This window comes from Mobula hypostoma, chromosome X1 (assembly GCF_963921235.1).
Source record: "Mobula hypostoma chromosome X1, sMobHyp1.1, whole genome shotgun sequence".
Lineage (NCBI taxonomy): Eukaryota > Metazoa > Chordata > Chondrichthyes > Myliobatiformes > Myliobatidae > Mobula > Mobula hypostoma.
Genome location: NC_086128.1, coordinates 206531 through 226039, shown reverse-complemented (window position 1 = coordinate 226039; position 19509 = coordinate 206531). Strand labels below are relative to the sequence as shown.

The 19509-nt window shown below is 44.2% G+C and overlaps 1 protein-coding gene across 6 annotated transcripts in view; it reads left to right on the top strand.

The window, feature by feature from the left end:
- The window catches only part of adam11 (ADAM metallopeptidase domain 11), a 287890-nt gene that overhangs the window by 194504 nt on the left and 73877 nt on the right, over positions 1 to 19509 (top strand). For all 6 annotated transcript variants that reach the window (XM_063037211.1, XM_063037208.1, XM_063037207.1 and 3 more), the window contains exons 15-17: positions 2353 to 2452; positions 4902 to 4973; positions 5815 to 5907. In XM_063037211.1, the coding sequence (XP_062893281.1) occupies positions 2353 to 2452; positions 4902 to 4973; positions 5815 to 5907 (265 nt within the window). The remainder of the gene's footprint in view (positions 1 to 2352; positions 2453 to 4901; positions 4974 to 5814; positions 5908 to 19509) is intronic.

The window sequence follows — 19509 nt, the reverse complement described above, 5'->3', positions numbered from 1 at the left end:
GAGACTATACATTTTAGTACCCATTAAGCTAAGAGCTGTGGAGAATTTATTTTCTTCAACCACATTGTTAGCATTTCAATACCATTCAGCCCTCTCAATATACGATTCCCAGTCCTCATTAGCTCTATCAAATTCGTTAACTTTCTGACAAAGGCCATTGTCACATTATTTTCACTTTAGCTTTGCTAGTTGTGCAAGTCTTAGGCCACGTCCACACTAGACCGGATAATTTTGAAAAAGCCGGTTTCGCGTAAAAACAACAGGCGCCCACACTAGGCGTTTTCAAAAATACCTCTGTCCACATTAAAACAGATATTTTGGCGAATCTCCTCCTACTGGGCATGCGCAGGACACACAGAAAACAAGCGAAGAGAAAATAGTATACTTGGTGCGTGTTTGTCCAGTTACAGACTAGAAAAACTTAAAAGGAAATTGCCAGACGAAAGACTTGGTGAGCGTTTGTTCGGAAACATTTCCTACAGCCGTAGTCTCTTCACCAATGAAGGGGACGACAGCTACAACTAAACGCAATAAGGCTTGTTACTGGGCAAAAGTGAAATTTGCTGTTATCTCACTTGTTTGCCTTTACTTTTGCCATGTCTTTGTGTATTGTTTTGCTGTATTTAACATGTGCAATAAAACGAGTTCCTGGGCAAAAGTGACAATTGCATCCACTGAATGTTTGCACAAGCAATACGTTACTAAAGCACCTTGTTAAATGTATAAAACATGTCTGCATCAGTGTTATCTTGTATTTCCATACAATGTTACATTAGGATGTTACACATCTATTGTCAGATACTGTTGTTGTGGTGTTGGAGGTTGCGTTCAAGAGAACAATGAAATGCCCTGCTGCCGCCACTATTTGTTCCAGCACGTCATGACAGCGGTTTTAAAATTAGCCGGTTACCCCGTACACACTACAACAGCCAACCAGCGTTTTCAGATTTATACACTCTGGAGAGTGTTTTAGAAAAGCTCAGTTTTCGGGGGAGGAGAATGCCGATTCAGTGTGGACGGAGGGTCAAAACGAAGATAAAAGCTTCGGTTACAGATTTATCCGGTCTAGTGTGGATGTGGCCTCACTGTGTACTATGCACTGTCACTCACACATCCCTGTGCTAGCATCTGTGACTGCCTTCACTGTACTGGTTCACTCTTTCCTCTCGCTGTCTCTCTCCCTTTCTCCGAGTTCTGTCATCTCGGAACTGTCAGTGCAGTTGGTGATATTCACTGACATTCAGGTTTGTATTCATTGCCGGTCTGTTGTGTCTGTACAACTACATATTAAATGAATAAAAGCATGCACTCGGAGGTGTAGTTATATTCACTTTGCAAAACGAGCTATAAATGAATGTGCATGGGTAAGTTATCAGTAAATAATTAGTGCTAAGGGGAGCCATTGCGCTACAAGAAATAGATCTGTACATTACAACTATACCTGTATCTCAAAATGTAATCTGCCCAGTGTCCTTCCAATATTCACTCTTTCAGCCTTAAAAACATGGAAATCCTTTGTATAAATATCCTGGATAAGGCCACAGAAATGGCAATGTCATATAATCTGTGCAAAGCCCAATAGCTAAGCAAAAAGGTTTAAATGAAAGAAAATAAAAAGAATTATCTAGGAATTTTTCTGTGCTCTAAAGTGCAAGCAGCTTAAGTAGTTTTGTGTGAGTCTGGATGAAATTTATTAATGTGCACAGCATTCAAGGCAGGGTTCATGTGAGTAGTGCAACTCTCTGAGTTTCTCTGCAGTTAGGGACAATTTGCACAACTAAAAACTGTATTAGATGGGATTAAAATAGGATTAGTGTAAATGTGTATTTGATAGTCAGTGCAGATTCAATGGGCTAAAGGACCTGTTTCTGTGTTGCATTGCTATAACTCTACATTAAAGTGTTAAAATGTGATTTTCTGCCATTATGAGGTTTCATTACCCCTTCATTATTGGGCAGTTTTGCCACTGTGTGCCTGTTGAAATGTTGGAAAAAGTATCACTGATCCACAATAGCTATTGTTGGAGATGGGCACCAGAGGCAAGGATGGGTGAGTTTGGTGAAACTGAAGTGGATTTTACTTGAGATTGAAGATTATTGGAGATATTTGTCTTCAAATCAATATGGCCTGTATGTGACTTCAGACTCAGCTGTGTGCTGTACTCTCGTAGCTTCCTGGTAAACTGTACAGAGTTAGGGAATTTTGGGATGAATAATAAATGATACTGATATCCTGTACTGTGAATACATTTAAAAAATATGTGACCAGGCCTTCACACTGCAATGAATAACAGATTTTGCAAGCAAGAATTGTGGTACCATCCTTTGTTCACATTACTGTTTGAACTTTCAGGCAATATCCTCCACGAAAGTTTTCAAGATGTAGCATTACTGAATATCATCTGTTTCTGCAGGCTGGAGGTGGCATGTGTCTTTTCAATAAACCTCTTAAGGTAAGGCCTTTTGATAAATGGTAAGCAACCTTTTCTGAAGTGAGGATTTTGTTTAATGTTGTTAATTTAATATAAAATTTCATCATTATTGTGGATCATATACATTTACTGTCTTTATCTCATACTAATCACCTGGAGGTCAGATAGATTCTGTTATGTTCAGTCTTTATTCATCTGTATCTGTGAGAACTTATTGTATGTCATTTAACTGCAGTGTTTGCATAAAAATAACTTCATGTTATGCAAACATTGCTGTTAGTTGCAGACACAAATGTTTACTTCATTTCAAATAGCATTGAATTCATATCGTCTTAGAAACAGGATTTCATTTCCTTTCAATGCACCTTTTTGGTTGCTGAACTTGCTGCCTCCATTGTTGTATTTAGTGCTACCACCACATCCGGTTTCCTGGATAAGATTGTTAAAAGGGACAGAAAGATTTTTGAAATATCATTAAGACAGTTTGCATCAAGAAGCACTATTCTGGGGCCTGCACAGTTCATGACAGGTTTAACACTATTGAATACAGAGGCTGACACTTAGCTGCAGACTAACTTAGAAGGAAATGTTCCTTATAGCAATCAGATATCAGCAACATGGAGGAAAGGGAGGCTGCAAGAGAGCAATAATGAGCATCTAGAGTTAATCTTTCAAAAAAGTGCTTAGAAACCTTTGTGCATGAAATACAAGCATACAGAGAGGTTTTAAGCACTGGGGAGGGTAATGAGGGTGAGGTTCACAGAAGCTTCAACAGGGCCACCATTTAAATAGCCTGGTGGAAGGTCACTGAACTTGTCTCCTCCAGGAATGAAGAGCACCACACAATGGAGTAATGTTGGAAGATGTTTCATGACCTCATTTATTTTTATTTATTCATTTTCCAGCGTCTGATATTGTTAGCAAGACCTGCATTTATTGCCCTTTAGAAGGTGGCAGAGAGCTGCAGTCATTTGGGTGAGGGTATTTCCAGAGTGCTACTGGATGGGGTTCCAGGATTTAAATCCAGTGACAATGAAGGAGCAGTGGTATATTTGCAAATCAAATTAGTGTGCAACTTGGAGGGGGGAGATTCAAATTGTGACAATGTCCTTAGTGGTTGGGGTCACCAATTTGGAAATTACTGTCAGAATAGTCTGGGAAAGTAATTATAAATGGTGTACAATGCTGCCACTGAAAATTTAGGGTGATGGATGGAATGCCAATCAAGCAAACTGGTTTGTCTGAGGTACTGTTCAGCTTCTTGAGAGTTGGAGTTGCAATCAAGCAAACGATTAGAAATTATTCAATCAAGCTCCTGACTTGTTCTTAGAGGAGAATGGCAAGGCTCTGTAACATCAGGTAGCAAATCTTGATACGGATACACAGCTCCTACAGTTCTTGTAGCCGCACTAAGTGGCTGGGCCATTTGAATTCTGTTTAATGGCAGATTCCAGAACGTTGACAGTGGAGGATTCTTTGATGATAACAGCAATGCATATCAAGGTTAGATGGTTCAGCAGTCATTTCCTGGTACTTAAATGCTCTGAATGTTATCTGCTACTTATTAGCCCATACCTGAATGTAAGCATCAGTTTCTTAATTTGTTAAGTAGTAGTGTATGGAATTGAACATTGTGCAATCGTCTGCAAACAACCCTACTGCTGACTTTGTAAAAGGGAAGGAGAGTCTTTGATAAGGCAGCTAGAGGTGTCTAGGACATTGTGTTGAGAAGTTCCTGCAGCAATGTTCTAGGCACACCTGCCTCTGGGAAAATTATCAATGTTAATGTATATCACAAACAGAAATGCTAGTTTCATTTTCACAGTTGGCATTATTTTCAGCTGAAAATGGTAATTAGAAAATACTACTTCATGTATGCTTGATTTATGGACACATAGTACCTAAAATTCAGTACTGAGAACTTGTTGGTATTTTAGATTAAGAGATAATGGTAGTGAGAGGTTGAGCTGGGTTCTATTTATGTTTGGATGAAGACCCTTACCACCCCTCCCCCTTCCCTCACATTAAACTCAAAACAGCTCCAAAAATTACTCGATCAAATAATCTTAAACCATTGGCACATTTTAGCATGTTTTATTCAAATTTAATTTTTTATAATTTATATATTTACAGCTATAGCATGATAATAGTCCCTTCCGGCCCAATGAGACTGCACTGGGCAATTATACATACACGTGACCAATTAACCTACAAACACATACAACTTTGGACTGTGGGAGGAAACCAGAGCATCCAAAGGAAACCCATGTGGTCATGGGGAGAACGTACAAACTCCTTATAGCTGCGGTGGAGTTAAACCTAGGTTGCTGGCCCAGTATTAGTACTACACAAACTGCTGTGCTACTGTGACACCCCAATAAAATAATGTCATATAATGGAATCACCTACAAGTTTTGATTTAGTGAGTTTTACTGAAAAGTTATGTTAGCTCTGTTTTACAATTTCACAGCTGGTTGACCCTCAAGAATGTGGGAATGGATATGTGGAAAATGGAGAAGAGTGTGATTGTGGAACCGCAGCTGTGAGTAGATACTATTGTGTCATAACTGCAAAATCACTAATTTGATTTGGTGTCAACATATCAGAGAATCTGCCCTCAGACCAGCATGTAAGTGTCATCACAAAGGAGGCACAATAGCGCCTCTATTTCCTTGGAAGCTTTGAATAGTTATGGCATGTCCCCAAAACCTTTGACAAACTCCTATAGATGCACAGTGGAGAGTATCTTAACTGGCTGCATCATGGCTTGGTGTGGAAACACTGATGCCCAGGAACAGAAAAGACTGCAGAAAGTGGTGAATACAGCCCAGTCTATCACAGGATAATTCCTTCCATGTCAATACATCACCACCAGCTGTGGTTTGTGTACTGGGAGCTTACATGTAGCCAAATTCCCCATTCCAATGCAATTTTATTGGATTGCATTCATTCTGCGAGTGACTGTGTTGACATTGATACCAAAGAGCCAAAGAAAATTCAAGACTATACTACAAATTTAATTAAATGCTGCAGAGTAGTATCTACAGTTTAACCACTTCTCCTTAGGAATGCCCATTGGAAAAAGTAACCCCTTATTATTATCCATGTAGTGTATATAAAATTGTAAATAATGCACTTTCTTTCTCTTTTGTTCCAGTGTGCCAATTATCCACCACTTACTTCGAGCCTCAGTTAGTCTGGTTCTTCATTCTGTTGTGTTGTTTTACAAAACTCAAGTACAACTGACACTCCACCAATTTATATCCTAGGAGACTGTAACGCCTATTTCTAAGAAACTGTTGAAATAATAGTTATTAATTTATTTTTGTATTTAAGAAAATTCTTATATGAAATCACAATAAATATATTTAATTCCCCTCCAGGAATGTAGTAAAGTGGGTGGGAACTGCTGCAAGAAGTGTACCCTTACACACAATGCAATGTGTAGCAATGGACTCTGCTGCCGAGATTGTCAGGTAACGTGACTTTCATAAACCTATAATTCAAGTTGGAACATGCCTAAGAACTGAATGTAATCAAGTGGTTAATCCATTAAGCATTCTTACCTGTGTTCTCAGAAATTATTAGAATTGAATAACTGAGAGCAGTTGCTTGGTGAAACTCAAATCCATAGCACAGATTAAAAACATAAAGATCTAGAAGAGGACGGATTACCCCGAGATTTGAGTCAGCTCTTTCTCCATTTTTCTGCAAAGACTCTGAGCAAAATTATTTTAGAATGTTAGCTTAATGCAAATTATAGGACTGATGTAATCAAAAAGGGGAAGATAGTAAAAGATTGTCAGTGAAAAGACAATGTAAAGGATGTTAGGCAATTCTAGTCTGAAGCAGAGAATGAAAAAACTCAATATCAAAGTTCTCCTGTATTACACTCAGTGTCTTCTTACCTTAGATATATATATATATATAGAGAGAGAGAGAGAGAGAGATATATAGATATATATATATATACACACACACACACACACACACAGTTAGGTTTATAATATATAAAAAAGGCATCCGTTAGTCTTACGAGACCATGGATCTGCACCTGAAAAGTCTTCACTCTCCAGGGCGCAGGCCTGGGCAAGGTTGTATGGAAGACCAGCAGTTGCCCATGCTGCAAGTCCCCCCTCTCTCCGAATAAGTATTTTGCATCAGTCTTCACTGTGGAAGACATGAGCAGTATGGTGGAAGTTTTAAGTGTCAGGGGATATGAAGTGTGCGAAGTTACCATAACTAGAGAGAAGGTTCCAGGGAAACTGCAAGGTCTGAAGGTAGATAAGTCACTTGGACCAGATGGTGTACACCACAATGTTCTGAAAGAGGTGTCTGAAAAGATCGTGGCAGCATTAGTAATGATCTTTCAAGAATCACTAGATTCTGGAAGACTGGAAAATTGCAAATGTCACTCCACTCTTCAAGAAGAGAGAGAGACAGAAGAAGGGAAACTATAACCCAGTTAGTCTGACCTCAGTAGTTGGGAAGATGTTGGAGTCGATTATTAAGGATGAGGTCTCAGGGAACTTGAAAGTACACGATAGAATAGACCATAGAAATCTACAGCACATTACAGGCCCTTCAGCCCGCAACATTGTACCGACCATGTTACCTAGTCTAGAAACTACCCAGCATTTCCCTACCACATAGCCCTCTATTTTTCTAAGCTCCATGTACCTATCTAAGAGTCTATTAAAAAACCCTATTGTATCCGCCTCTACCACCATCGCCAGCAATGCATTCCATGCACCCACCACTCTCTGTGTGAACAAATTACCTCTGACATCTCCTCTGTACCTACTTCCAAGCACCTTAAAACTATGCCCCATCATGTTAGTCATTTCAGCCCTGGGGAAAATGCCTCTGACTCTGCACATGATCAATGCCCCTCATCATCTTATACACCTCCAAAAGGTCCATCTCATCCTCCGTCACTCCAAGGAGAAAAGGCCATGTTCACCTAACCTATTCTCATAAGGTATGCCCTCTAATTCAGGCAACATCCTTGTAAATCTCCTCTGCATTTTCTCTATAGTATCCACATCCTTCCTGTAGTGAGGTGACCAGAACTGAACACAATACTCCAAGTGGAGTCTGACCAAAGTCTTGTATAGCTGCAACATTACCTCACGGCTCTTGAACTCTATCCCATGGTTGATGAAGTCCAACACACCATACACCTTCTTAACCACAGAGTCAACCTGCACAGCAGCTTTGAGTGTCCTATGGACTCGAACCCCAAGATCTCGCTGATCCTCCACATTGCCAGGAGTCTTACCATTAATATTATAGTCTGTCTCATAAATCATCTACAACCACCCTTTTCCTTCTGTGGGCAAGCCAATTCTCGATCCATTAGAGCAAGGTCTCCTTGGATCCCAAGCCTCCTTACTTTCTAAGTGAGCCTTACATGGGGAACCTTATCAAATGCCTTACTGAAATCCATATATACTACATCCACTGCTCCATCTTCATCAATGTGTTTTGTTACATCCTCAAAAAATTCAATCAGGCTCGTAAGGCACAACCAGCCCTTGACAAAACCATGCTGACTATTCCTAATCATATTATGCCTCTCCAAATGTTCATAAATCCTGCCTTTCGGGTTTTTCCTCCATCAGCTTACCAAGCACTGAATGAAGTCAGACTCACTGGTCTATAATTTCCTGGGTTAGCTCTACTCTCTTTCTTGAACAAGGGAACAACATTTGCAACCCTCTGATCCTCTAGATGCAAAGATCATCCCCAGAGGCTCAGCAATCTCCTCCCTCACTTCTCACAGTAGCCTGTGGTATATCTAGTCTGGACCCGGCAACTTGTCTAATTTAAGGTTTTTCGAAAGCTCCAGCACATCCTCTTTCTTAATGTATATATGCTCAAGCTTTTCATAGAAACATAGAAAACCTGCAGCACAATACAGGTCCTTTGGCCCACAATGCTGTGCCGAACATGTACTTACTTTAGAAATTACCTAGCGTTACTCAGTAATCCAAATCGGGTCCGACCAAGGTCTTATATAGCTGTAACATTACCTCACGGCTCTTGAACTCAATCCCACGGTTGATGAATGCCAACACACCATACGCCTTCTTAACAACACTGTCAACCTGCGCAGCAGCTTTGAGTGTCCTATCGACAGTGAGGGTAGAAACAGGATGATTTGGCCGATTAGTATTCTTGCGGGCAGGTTTGTTAGAGCTGTTGGGGAGGGTTTAAACTAATTTGGCAAGGGGGTGGGAACTGGAGTGATTGGACTCACGATAGAGCGGATGGTAAAAAAGTAAAGGTAGCATGCAGTCAGGTTGTCAGGAAGGGCAGGCAGGTGATGGGACATAGTTGCAGCCAACAGGCTGAGTATCAAATCATTAGGGATGCAGAATTGGAAAGGACAGCAAATATGGTACTCAAGGTACACACATCAAAGTTGCTGGTGAACGCAGCAGGCCAAGCAGCATCTGTAGGAAGAGGTGCAGTCGACGTTTCAGGCCGAGACCCTTCGTCAGGACTAACTGAAGGAAGAGTGAGTAAGGGATTTGAAAGCTGGAGGGGGAGGGGGAGATCCAAAATGATAGGAGAAGACAGGAGGGGGAGGGATAGAGCCGAGAGCTGGACAGGTGATAGGCAAAAGGGGATACGAGAGGATCATGGGACAGGAGGTCCGGGAAGAAAGACAAGGGTGGGGGGACCCAGAGGATGGGCAAGAGATACATTCAGAGGGACAGAGGGAGAAAAAGGAGAGTGAGAGAAAGAATGTGTGCATAAAATAAGTAACAGATGGGGTACGAGGGGGAGGTGGGGCCTTATCAGAAGTTAGAGAAGTCGATGTTCATGCCATCAGGTTGGAGGCTACCCAGACGGAATATAAGGTGTTGTTCCTCCAACCTGAGTGTGGCTTCATCTTTACAGTAGAGGAGGCCGTGGATAGACATGTCAGAATGGGAATGGGATGTGGAATTAAAATGTGTGGCCACTGGGAGATCCTGCTTTTTCTGGCGGACAGAGCGTAGATGTTCAGCAAAGCGGTCTTCCAGTCTGTGTCGGGTCTCGCCAATATATAGAAGGCCACATCGGGAGCACTGGACGCAGTATATCACCCCAGTCGACTCACAGGTGAAGTATCGCCTCACCTGGAAGGACTGTTTGGGGCCCTGAATGGTGGTAAGGGAGGAAGTGTAAGGGCATGTGTAGCACTTGTTCCGCTTACACGGATAAGTGCCAGGAGGGAGATCAGTGGGGAGGGATGGGGGGGACGAATGGACAAGGGAGTTGCGTAGGGAGCGATCCCTGCGGAATGCAGGGGGGGGGGAGGGAAAGATGTGCTTAGTGGTGGGATCCCGTTGGAGGTGGCGGAAGTTACGGAGAATAATATGTTGGACCCGGAGGCTGGTGGGGTGGTAGGTGAGGACCAGGGGAGCCCTATTCCTAGTGGGGTGGCGGGAGGATGGAGTGAGAGCAGATGTACGTGAAATGGGGGAGATGCGTTTAAGAGCAGAGTTGATAGTGGAGGAAGGGAAGCCCCTTTCTTTAAAAAAGGAAGACATCTCCCTCGTCCTAGAATGAAAAGCCTCATCCTGAGAGCAGGTGGGGCGGAGACGGAGGAATTGCGAGAAGGGGATGGCGTTTTTGCAAGAGACAGGGTGAGAAGAGGAATAGTCCAGATAGCTGTAAGAGTCAGTAGGCTTATAGTAGACATCAGTGGATAAGCTGTCTCCAGAGACAGAGACAGAAAGATCTAGAAAGGGGAGGGAGGTGTCGGAAATGGACCAGGTAAACTTGAGGGCAGGGTGAAAGTTGGAGGCAAAGTTAATAAAGTCAACGAGTTCTGCATGCGTGCAGGAAGCAGTGCCAATGCAGTCGTCGATGTAGCGAAGGAAAAGTGGGGGACAGATACCAGAATAGGCACGGAACATAGATTGTTCCACAAACCCAACAAAAAGGCAGGCATAGCTAGGACCCATACGGGTGCCCATAGCTACACCTTTAGTTTGGAGGAAGTGGGAGGAGCCAAAGGAGAAATTATTAACAGTAAGGACTAATTCCGCTAGACGGAGCAGAGTGGTGGTAGAGGGGAACTGATTAGGTCTGGAATCCAAAAAGAAGCGTAGAGCTTTGAGACCTTCCTGATGGGGGATGGAAGTATATAAGGACTGGACATCCATGGTGAAAATAAAGCGGTGGGGGCCAGGGAACTTAAAATCATCGAAAAGTTTAAGAGCGTGAGAAGTGTCACGAACATAGGTCGGAAGGGATTGAACAAGGGGTGATAAAACAGTGTCGAGGTATACAGAAATGAGTTCGGTGGGGCAGGAGCAAGCTGAGACAATAGGTCGGCCAGGACAGGCAGGTTTGTGGATCTTGGGTAGGAGGTAGAAACGGGAAGTGCTGGGTGTGGGAACTATAAGGTTGGTAGCAGTGGATGGGAGATCCCCTGAGTGGATAAAGTCGGTGATGGTGTGGGAGTCAATGGCCTGGTGCTCCTTAGTGGGGTCACGATCGAGGGGTAAATAAGAGGAGGTATCCGCGAGTTGTCGCTGTGCCTCGGCAAGGTAGAGGTCAGTACGCCAGACTACAACAGCACCCCCCTTATCGGCGGGTTTAACAGTAAGGTTAGGATTAATGCGGAGGGAGTGGAGAGCAGAGCGTTCCGAAGGAGTGAGGTTGGAATGGGGACAAGGTGCGGTGAAGTCGAGACGGTTGATGTCCCGTCGGCAGTTAGCGATAAAGAGATCCAGAGCAGGCAGAAGACCAGAGCGGGGTGTCCATGAAGAAGAGGAGGGTTGAAGACGGGAGAAGGGGTCATCGGTGGGGGTGGAAGAGTCCTTGCCGAAGAAGTAGGCTCGGAGACGGAGACGGCGGAAGAAAAGTTCCGCATCATGGCGAACACGGAACTCGCTGAGGTGTAGGTGAATGGGGACAAAGGTGAGGCCCTTACTGAGGACAGAGCGTTCTGCCTCCGACAGTTGAAGGTCGGAGGAGATGGTAAAGACCCGGCACGGATGAGAGCTGGGATCAGAGGGGGGAGGGGGGAGGCTGGTGGTGTCAATGGAGAGGGGAGGGTTGGGGTGAGAGGAAGATGGAGCCTCCGAGGGCCCAGGAGCTGACGGTGGGATCTGAGGAAGACGGGGCTGCGGAGTGGTGGTGGGGGAAGGGGAGACGGGAGTCACAACAGCAGCACATAAAGACCCGGCCTGGAGTTTAAGGCTGGAGTCGCAGTTGGTGGTTGCGCGATCGCTGTGAAGGTGTCCATGGTCGTTGCTGGAGTCCAGGTTTTGAATATGTCCTGAGGTGTTGGAGCCGCCGAGATCAATGGCAGGGGCCGCAATTTGAAGTTCATGCCTGCTAGCGTCGGGGCCGGCAGGCTCTAGAGTCCATAGATGTAGGATCTTGCGATCTTTGCCTAACATGACAAAGTCAAAAAAATGGCGATTGCAGGCGTGAATCCGACGGAGGATGAAATAACGGGTAGGACCATTACAGACGGCGAAGAAAGTGTCCCGAAGGTGTGGAAGGGTCTGGGATAGGGACACCAAGTACCTCCTCATGGCGGAGAGCGTCGCCTTCAGAGCTTGATGGGAGAAGCGGCGAGAGGCAGAGTCAATAAAATGTGAGTACCTGCGATCCTCAGAAGGTCCAAATTGAGAGGCTTGGAAACGAATCCTAAAGCCAACTGGAGTAAGTTGGCGACGGAGGCACGTTCCAGGAAAGGATATATGGCTGTGATAGCGAGTCTGAGTCAAAGTGTGGTCGAAAAGTTGAAGAGCCGAAGAAATTACAGATGGGGAGCAGTGAGAGATGGTTTCACTGAACTCCCGTCGAAGAGAGGATCTAAACTTCTTCAGTGTAGGCATCACCGGAAGAGGCTTCGCAGTAGTGAATTTAAATGCAAACAACAGGAATTCTGCAGATGCTGGAAATTCAGGCAACACACATCAAAGTTGCTGGTGAACGCAGCAGGCCAAGCAGCATCTGTAGGAAGAGGTGCAGTCGACGTTTCAGGCCGAGACCCTTCGTCAGGACTAACTGAAGGAAGAGTGAGTAAGGGATTTGAATGTTGGAGGGGGAGGGGGAGATCCAAAATGATAGGAGAAGACAGGAGGGGGAGGGATAGAGCCAAGAGCTGGACAGGTGATAGGCAAAAGGGGATACGAGAGGATCATGGGACTCAAGGTGTTGTATCTAAATGTGCAGAGTATAAGAAATAAGGTGGATAATCTTGTTGCAATATTACAGATTGCCAGGTATGATGTTTTGGCCATCACTGAATCGTGGCTGGTTGTAGTTGGGAGCTGAATGTTCAAGGTTACACATTGTATCAGAGGGATAGGAAGGTAGGCAGAGGGGGTGGTGTGGTTCTACTGGTAAGGAATGGCATCAAATCATTAGAAAGATGTGACATAGGACTGGAAGATGTTGAAACCTTGTGGGTTGAGTTAAGAAACTGCGAGGGTAAAAGGACGATGATTGCAGTTATATACAGGCCTCCCAACAGTGGCTGGGAGGTGGACCACAGATACAACAGGAAATAGAAAAGGTGAGTTAAAGGGGCAATGTTATGGTGGTCATGGGAGATTTCAACATGCAGGTAGTTTGGGAAAATCAGGTTGGTTATAAATCTCAATAGAATGAGTTTGTTGAATGCCGAAGAGATAGCTTTTCATAGCAGTTTGTCATTGAGCCTACTAGGGAATCAGCTATACTGGATTGGGGGTTATGTAATGAACCAGAGGCGATTAGGGAGCTTAAGGTAAAAGAACCCTTAGGAACCAGTGATCACGATATGATTGAGTTCAGCTTGAAATTTGATAAGGAGAAAGTAAAGTCTGATGTAGCAGTATTTCAGTGGAGTAAGGGAAACTACAGTGGTATAAGAGAGGAGTTGGCCAAAGTAAATTGGAAGGAGATGCTGGCAGGGATGTCAGCAGAGTAGCAATGGTGTGTGTTTCTGGGAAAAATGAGGAAGGTGCAGTATATATGTATCCCAAAAATGAAGAAATACTCCAATGGCAAACTAGTACAACCATGGCTGACAAGGGAAGTCAAAGCTAATGTAAAAACAGAGGGCGTACAACAAAACAAAAATTAGTGGGAAGATAGAAGATTGGGAAGTTTTTAAAAACCTAAAGAGAGCAACTAAAAGAATCATTAGAAGGGAAAATATGAAATATGAAAGCAAACTAACAAATAATATCAAAGTGGATAGTCGAAGTTTTTTCAAGTATGTTGAAAATAAAAGAGAAATGAGAGTGGATATAGGACCGTGAGAAAATGAGGCAGGAGAAATAATAATGGGGGACAAGGAGATGGCTGATGAGCTAAATGAGTATTTTGCATCAATCTTCACTGTGGAAGACACCAGCAGTGTGCCTGATATTGAAGGAAGTGAAACGGGTGCAGTTACTATTACAAGAGAGAAGGTGCTCAAAAAGCTGAAAGACCTAAAGGTACAAAAGTCATCCAGACCAGATGGACTTCATCCTAGGGTTCTGAAAGAGGTAGCTGTAGAGACTGTGGAGGCATTAGAAATGATCTTTCAAAAATCAATGGACTCTGGCATGGTGTCACAAGACTGGAAAATTGCAAATGTCACTCCACTCTTTAAGAAAGGAGGAAGGCAGCAGAAAGGAAATTATAGACCAGTTAACCTGACTTCAGTGGTTGGGAAGATGTTAAGAGTCAATTGTTAAGAATGAGGTGATTGAGTACTTGGTGACACAGAACAAGATAGGACAAAGTCAGCATGGTTTCCTTCAGGGAAAATCCTGCCTGATGAACCTGTTGGAAATCTTTGAGGATATTACAAGTAGGATAGATAAAGGGGATGTAGTGGATGTTGTATATTTGGACTTTCAAAAGGCCTTCGACAAGGTGCCACACATGAGGCTGCTTACCAAGTTAAGAGCCCATAGTATTACAGGAAAGTTACTAACATGGTTAGAGCACTGGCTGATTGGTAGGAGGCAGCCAGTGGGAATAAAAGGATCCTTTTCTGGTTGGCTGCCGGTGACTGGTGGTGTTCCACAGGGGTTGGTGTTGGGACCACTTCTTTTTATGCTTTATATAAATGATTTAGATGATGGAATAGATAGCTTTGTTACCAAGTTTGCAGATGATATGAAGGTTGATGGAGGGACAGGTAGTGTTGAGGAAACAGGTAGGATGCAGAAGGACTTAGATTAGGAGAATGGGCAAGAAAGTGGCAAATGAAATTCAGTGTTGGAAAATACATGGTCATGTACTTTGGTAGTAAAAATAAATATGTGGACTATTTTCTAAATGGAGAAAATATCCAAAAATTTGAGATGCAGGGTGACTTGGGAGTCCTTGTGCCGAACACCCTGAAGGTTAACTTGCAGGTTGAGTCAGTGGTGAGGAAGGCAAATGCCATGTTAGCATTCATTTCAAGAGGTCTAGAATACAAGAGCAAGGATGTGATGCTGAGGTTTTATAAGGCACTGGTGAGGCATCACCTTGAATATTGTGAACAGTTTTGGGCCCCTCATCTTAGAAAAGGTGTGCTGGCATTGGAGTTGGAGAGGGTCCAGAGGAGGTTCACAAGGTTGATTCCAGGAGTGAAAGGATTATCATACAAGGAATGTTTGATGGCTTTTGGTCTGTACTCGTTGGAATCCAGAGGAATGAAGGAGGATCTCATTGAAACCTTTCGAATGTTGAAAGGCCTAGACAAAGTAGATGTTGAAAGGATGTTTCCCATGATGGAAGAGTCGAGGACAAGAGGGTACAGCCTCAGGATATCAGGGCGCCCTTTCAAAACAGATGCAGAAAAATGTCTTTAGCCAGAGAGTGCTGAATTTGTGGAATTTGTTGCCACATGCAGCTGTGGAGGCCAGGTTGTTGGGTGTATTTAAGGCAGACATTGATAGGTTCTTGATTGGACACGGCATCAAAGGTTACGTGAAGAAGGCTGGTTACTGGGGTTGAGGAGGAGAAAATAAAGGATCAGCCATGATTGAATGGCGGAGCAGACTCAATGAGCCAGATGGCCTAATTCTGTTCCTGTGAATTATGGTCTTTTGGATACAGACCCCAAGATCTCTCAGGTCCTCCACACTGTTAAGAGTCTTACCTTTTATATTATATTCTGTCTTCAAATTGGACCTACCAAAGTGAACCACCTCACACTTATCTGGGTTGAACTCCATCTGCCACTTCTCAGCCCAGTTTTGCATCCTAGCAATGTCCCTCTGTAACCTCTGACAGCCCTCCACACTATACACAACACCCCCAACCTTTGTGTCATCAGCAAACTTACTAACCCATCCCTCCACTTCCTTATCCAGGTCATTTATAAAAATCACAAAGAGTATGGGTCCCAGAACAGATCCCTGAGGCACACCACTGGTGACCGACCTCCATGCAGAATATGACCCCTCTACAACCACTCTTTGCCTTCTGTGGGCAAGCCAGTTCTGGATCCACAAAGCAATGTCCCCTTAGATCCCATGCCTCCTTACTTTCTCAATAAGCCTTGCATGGAGAACCTTATCAAATGCCTTGCTGAAATCGATGAACACTACATCAACTGTTCTACCTTCATCAATGTGTTTTGTTGTATCCTATGGTAAAGGAGATAGAGTTGTGATCACTACATCCAAAATGCTCTCCCACTAAGAGATATGACACCTGACCAGGGTCATTTCCCAATACCAGATCAAGCACAGCCTCTCCTCTAGTTGGCTTATCTACATATTACATCAGGAAACCTTCCTGAACACATCTAACAAACTGCACCCCATCTAAACCCCTTGCACTAAGGAGATGTCAGTCAATATTAGGAAAGTTAAAACCACCCATCACAACAACCTGCACTGCACTGTTCCAGAATCCTCCTCCCTATCTGCTCCTCAATGTCTGTGTTACTATTGGGGGCTCTATAAAAACACCCATCAGAGTTATTGCCTCCTTCCTGTTTCTGACTTCCACTCAGAGACTCAGTAGACAATCCCTCCATGACTTCCACCTTTTCTGCAGCCGTGACAGTATCCCTGATTTGCAATACCACACCCCTCCCCCCTGTCCTTCTTGTAACATCTCAAGCCCGGCACACTTGGCACCATTCCTGTCCCCGAGATACCCAAGTCTCTGTAATGCCCACAATATCATAGTTCCAAGTATTGATCTACGCTCTTAAGTTCCTCCGGCTTGTTTATGATACTCCTTGCGTTAAAATAGACACATCTCAAACCATCAGGCTGAGTGCGCTTTTGCTCTATCATCTGCCCATCCTTCCTCACAAACTCCCTACAAGCTGTCTCTACTTGTGCTCCAACCTCCCCATCCTCTGACTCTTTACTTTGGTTCCTACCCCCCTTAAAATCTACCTTTGTAGTTTAAACCCTCCCCAGTAGCATTAGTGAACCTCCCTCCCAGGATATTGGTTCCCCTCCAGTTCAATCCCACTTGTACAGGTCAGCCCTTCCCCAGAAAGGGTTCCAATGATCCAGGAACTTGAAACTCTGCCCCATCTCCTCAGTCACTCATTCATCTGCACTATCTTCCTGTTCTGACCTTCCCTAGCTCGTGGCACTGGGAGTAATCCAGAGATTACCACCTTGGAAGTCCTGCTCTTCAGCCTGCTTCCTAACTCCCTAAACTTACTGCACAGAACCTCTACCCCTCTCCTGCCTATGTCATTGGTACCAACATGTACCACGACCTCTGGCTGCTCACCCCCCCCTTCAAGAATGTTCTGCAACTGCTCAGAGACATCCTGGATCCTAGCACCTGGGAGGCAACACACTATCCTGGCATCTCTTTTACTGCCTCAGAATCTCCTTTCTGTCCCCCTAACTATCGAGTCCCCTGTGACTATTGCTTTGCCTGACTTCACCCTACCCTTCTGAGGCTCAGAGCCAACCACAGTGCTATTGGTCTGGCTGCTGCTGCCTTGCCCAGATAGGTCATCCCCCTCATCAGTATCCAAAGGGGTATACCTGTTGGTCAAGGGAATGGCCACAGGGGGACCCTGCACTGGCTTCTTTCTCCCTTTACCTCTCTTGGTGTTCACTCATCTACTCCCTGAATTCTGCACTCTGGGTGTAACCACCTGCTCAAAAGTCGTATCTATCAAATGTTCTGCCTCCCGGATGATCCTAGGTTCATCCAACTCCAGCTCCAGCTCCTTAATGCGGTCTTTCATGAGCTGGAGTTGGCTGTACTTCCCACAGGTGTAGTCATCAGGGAGACCATTGGGCTCCATGAATTCCCACATCCTACAGGAGCAGTGTTCCACTGCCATATCTGCAATCCTGCCTGCACGGTACAATGGGCAACCAAGATCAAATCAGCAATAACAAAAGGAAAAACTAACCCTTCTAATCTGTTTCTTTGGCCTTTCCTCGTCGAAGCCTCTAAGTTCCCACTGTGACTCTAGCCCCCATTCCAACAATGACCGCTCCACTAGACCCTATCTCTCTTTTATGGTTTAAAAAATATGAAAAAACCCCATGCAAGGAGAAAGTACTCACCGTGTTTGGTGGTGCTCTGCCTGCCTTCTGCTGTTGCCGATGCCTCTGACATGTTCCGCGCCTGCACACCAACTACTGGCTACTCTGTCTCTCTCCCAATTCGATGCAAATGCAAAAAATCCAATTAAGATCTCCCCTAACTCTTTTAGCTCCACAAACATATTACATCTCTTGATCTTTCAGAGGACCAATTTTATTTTTCTATTTATTTGTTTATTTATAAAGAAGAGTAGGCCCTGCTGGCCCACCAACCCCTGGTTTAAACCCTAGCCTAATCATGGGATTACTATGACCAATTATCCTACCAATTGGTACATGAGAGGAAACCAGAGTACCCAGAGGAAACCCACGTGGTCACAGGGAGAATATACAAACTCCTTATATTGGCGGGAATTGAACCCAGGTCATTGGTACTGTAAAGCATTGTGCTATCATGCCATCTCTTATTATTCTTTAGTTCTGAATATATCTGTAGAAGCCCATAGGACCCCCCTTCACCTTTTCTGCTACAGCAACCTCATGTCTTCTTTTCACCCTCCTGATTTCCTTCGTAAGTGGTCCCTTGCGTTTCTGATTCTCCATGGCACCTCGTCTGTTCCTGTTTGCATATACCTGCAATGCAACTCCTCCTTTTTCTTATCTAGGGTCTCAATCTCTCGAAAGCCAAGGTTCCATAAACCTGTTATTCTTGCAGTTTATTCTGATAGGAACATGCAAACTCCTTCAAAATTTCACTTTTGAAGGCCTCCCACTTACCAAGTACACCTTCGCCAGAAAACCACCTATCCGAATCCACACTCACCAGATCATTTCTGATACCATCAAAATTGCCTTTCTCCACTTTAAAATCTCAGCCCAAGGACCAGACCGATCCTCCATAACTATCTTGAAACTAATGACAGTATGATCACTGGATGCAAAGTGTTCTCCAACACAAATTTCTGACACCTGCTCTTATTCATTCCCCAATAGGAGATCGTGTATAGCACGCTCTCTGGTTGGGTCATCTATGTACTGATTAAGGAAACTTTTCTGAACCCTTTAACTTAGCACATAACTCCCTGAACTCAATTTGTAGGACCTTGTCCCCCCTCCTACCCATGTCATGGGTACAGATGTTGACAATGACCTCTGGCTGCTCACTCCTCACTTAAGAATGCTGAGGACTCAATCCAAGATGCCCCAGACCTGGTATCCGGGAGGTAACAAACCATCCAGGAATCTCATTCTCATCCAGAGAATCTCCTTTATGTTCCCCAAACCAATTAATCCCCTAACACCACAACTCACCTCTTCTCCCCCCTTCAGTCTTGAGACAGACACCTGACCACTGTGGCGTTCCTCTGTCAGGTCATCCCCCCAACAGTATCCAAAGTGATATACCCGTTGTTGAAGGGGATAGCCACAGGGGTAAATTAACCCCTTTCCCCTTTCTGAATCTCACCATGTCCTGTGTCCTGCACCTTGTATGTAACTACCTCTCTATATGTCCTATCTTTAACCTTTTAGCCTCCTGAATGATCCAGAGTTCACCCATTTCCAGCTCCAACTCCTGTTAGAAGCTGCTGCTGGATGCCTACCTTCCCACAT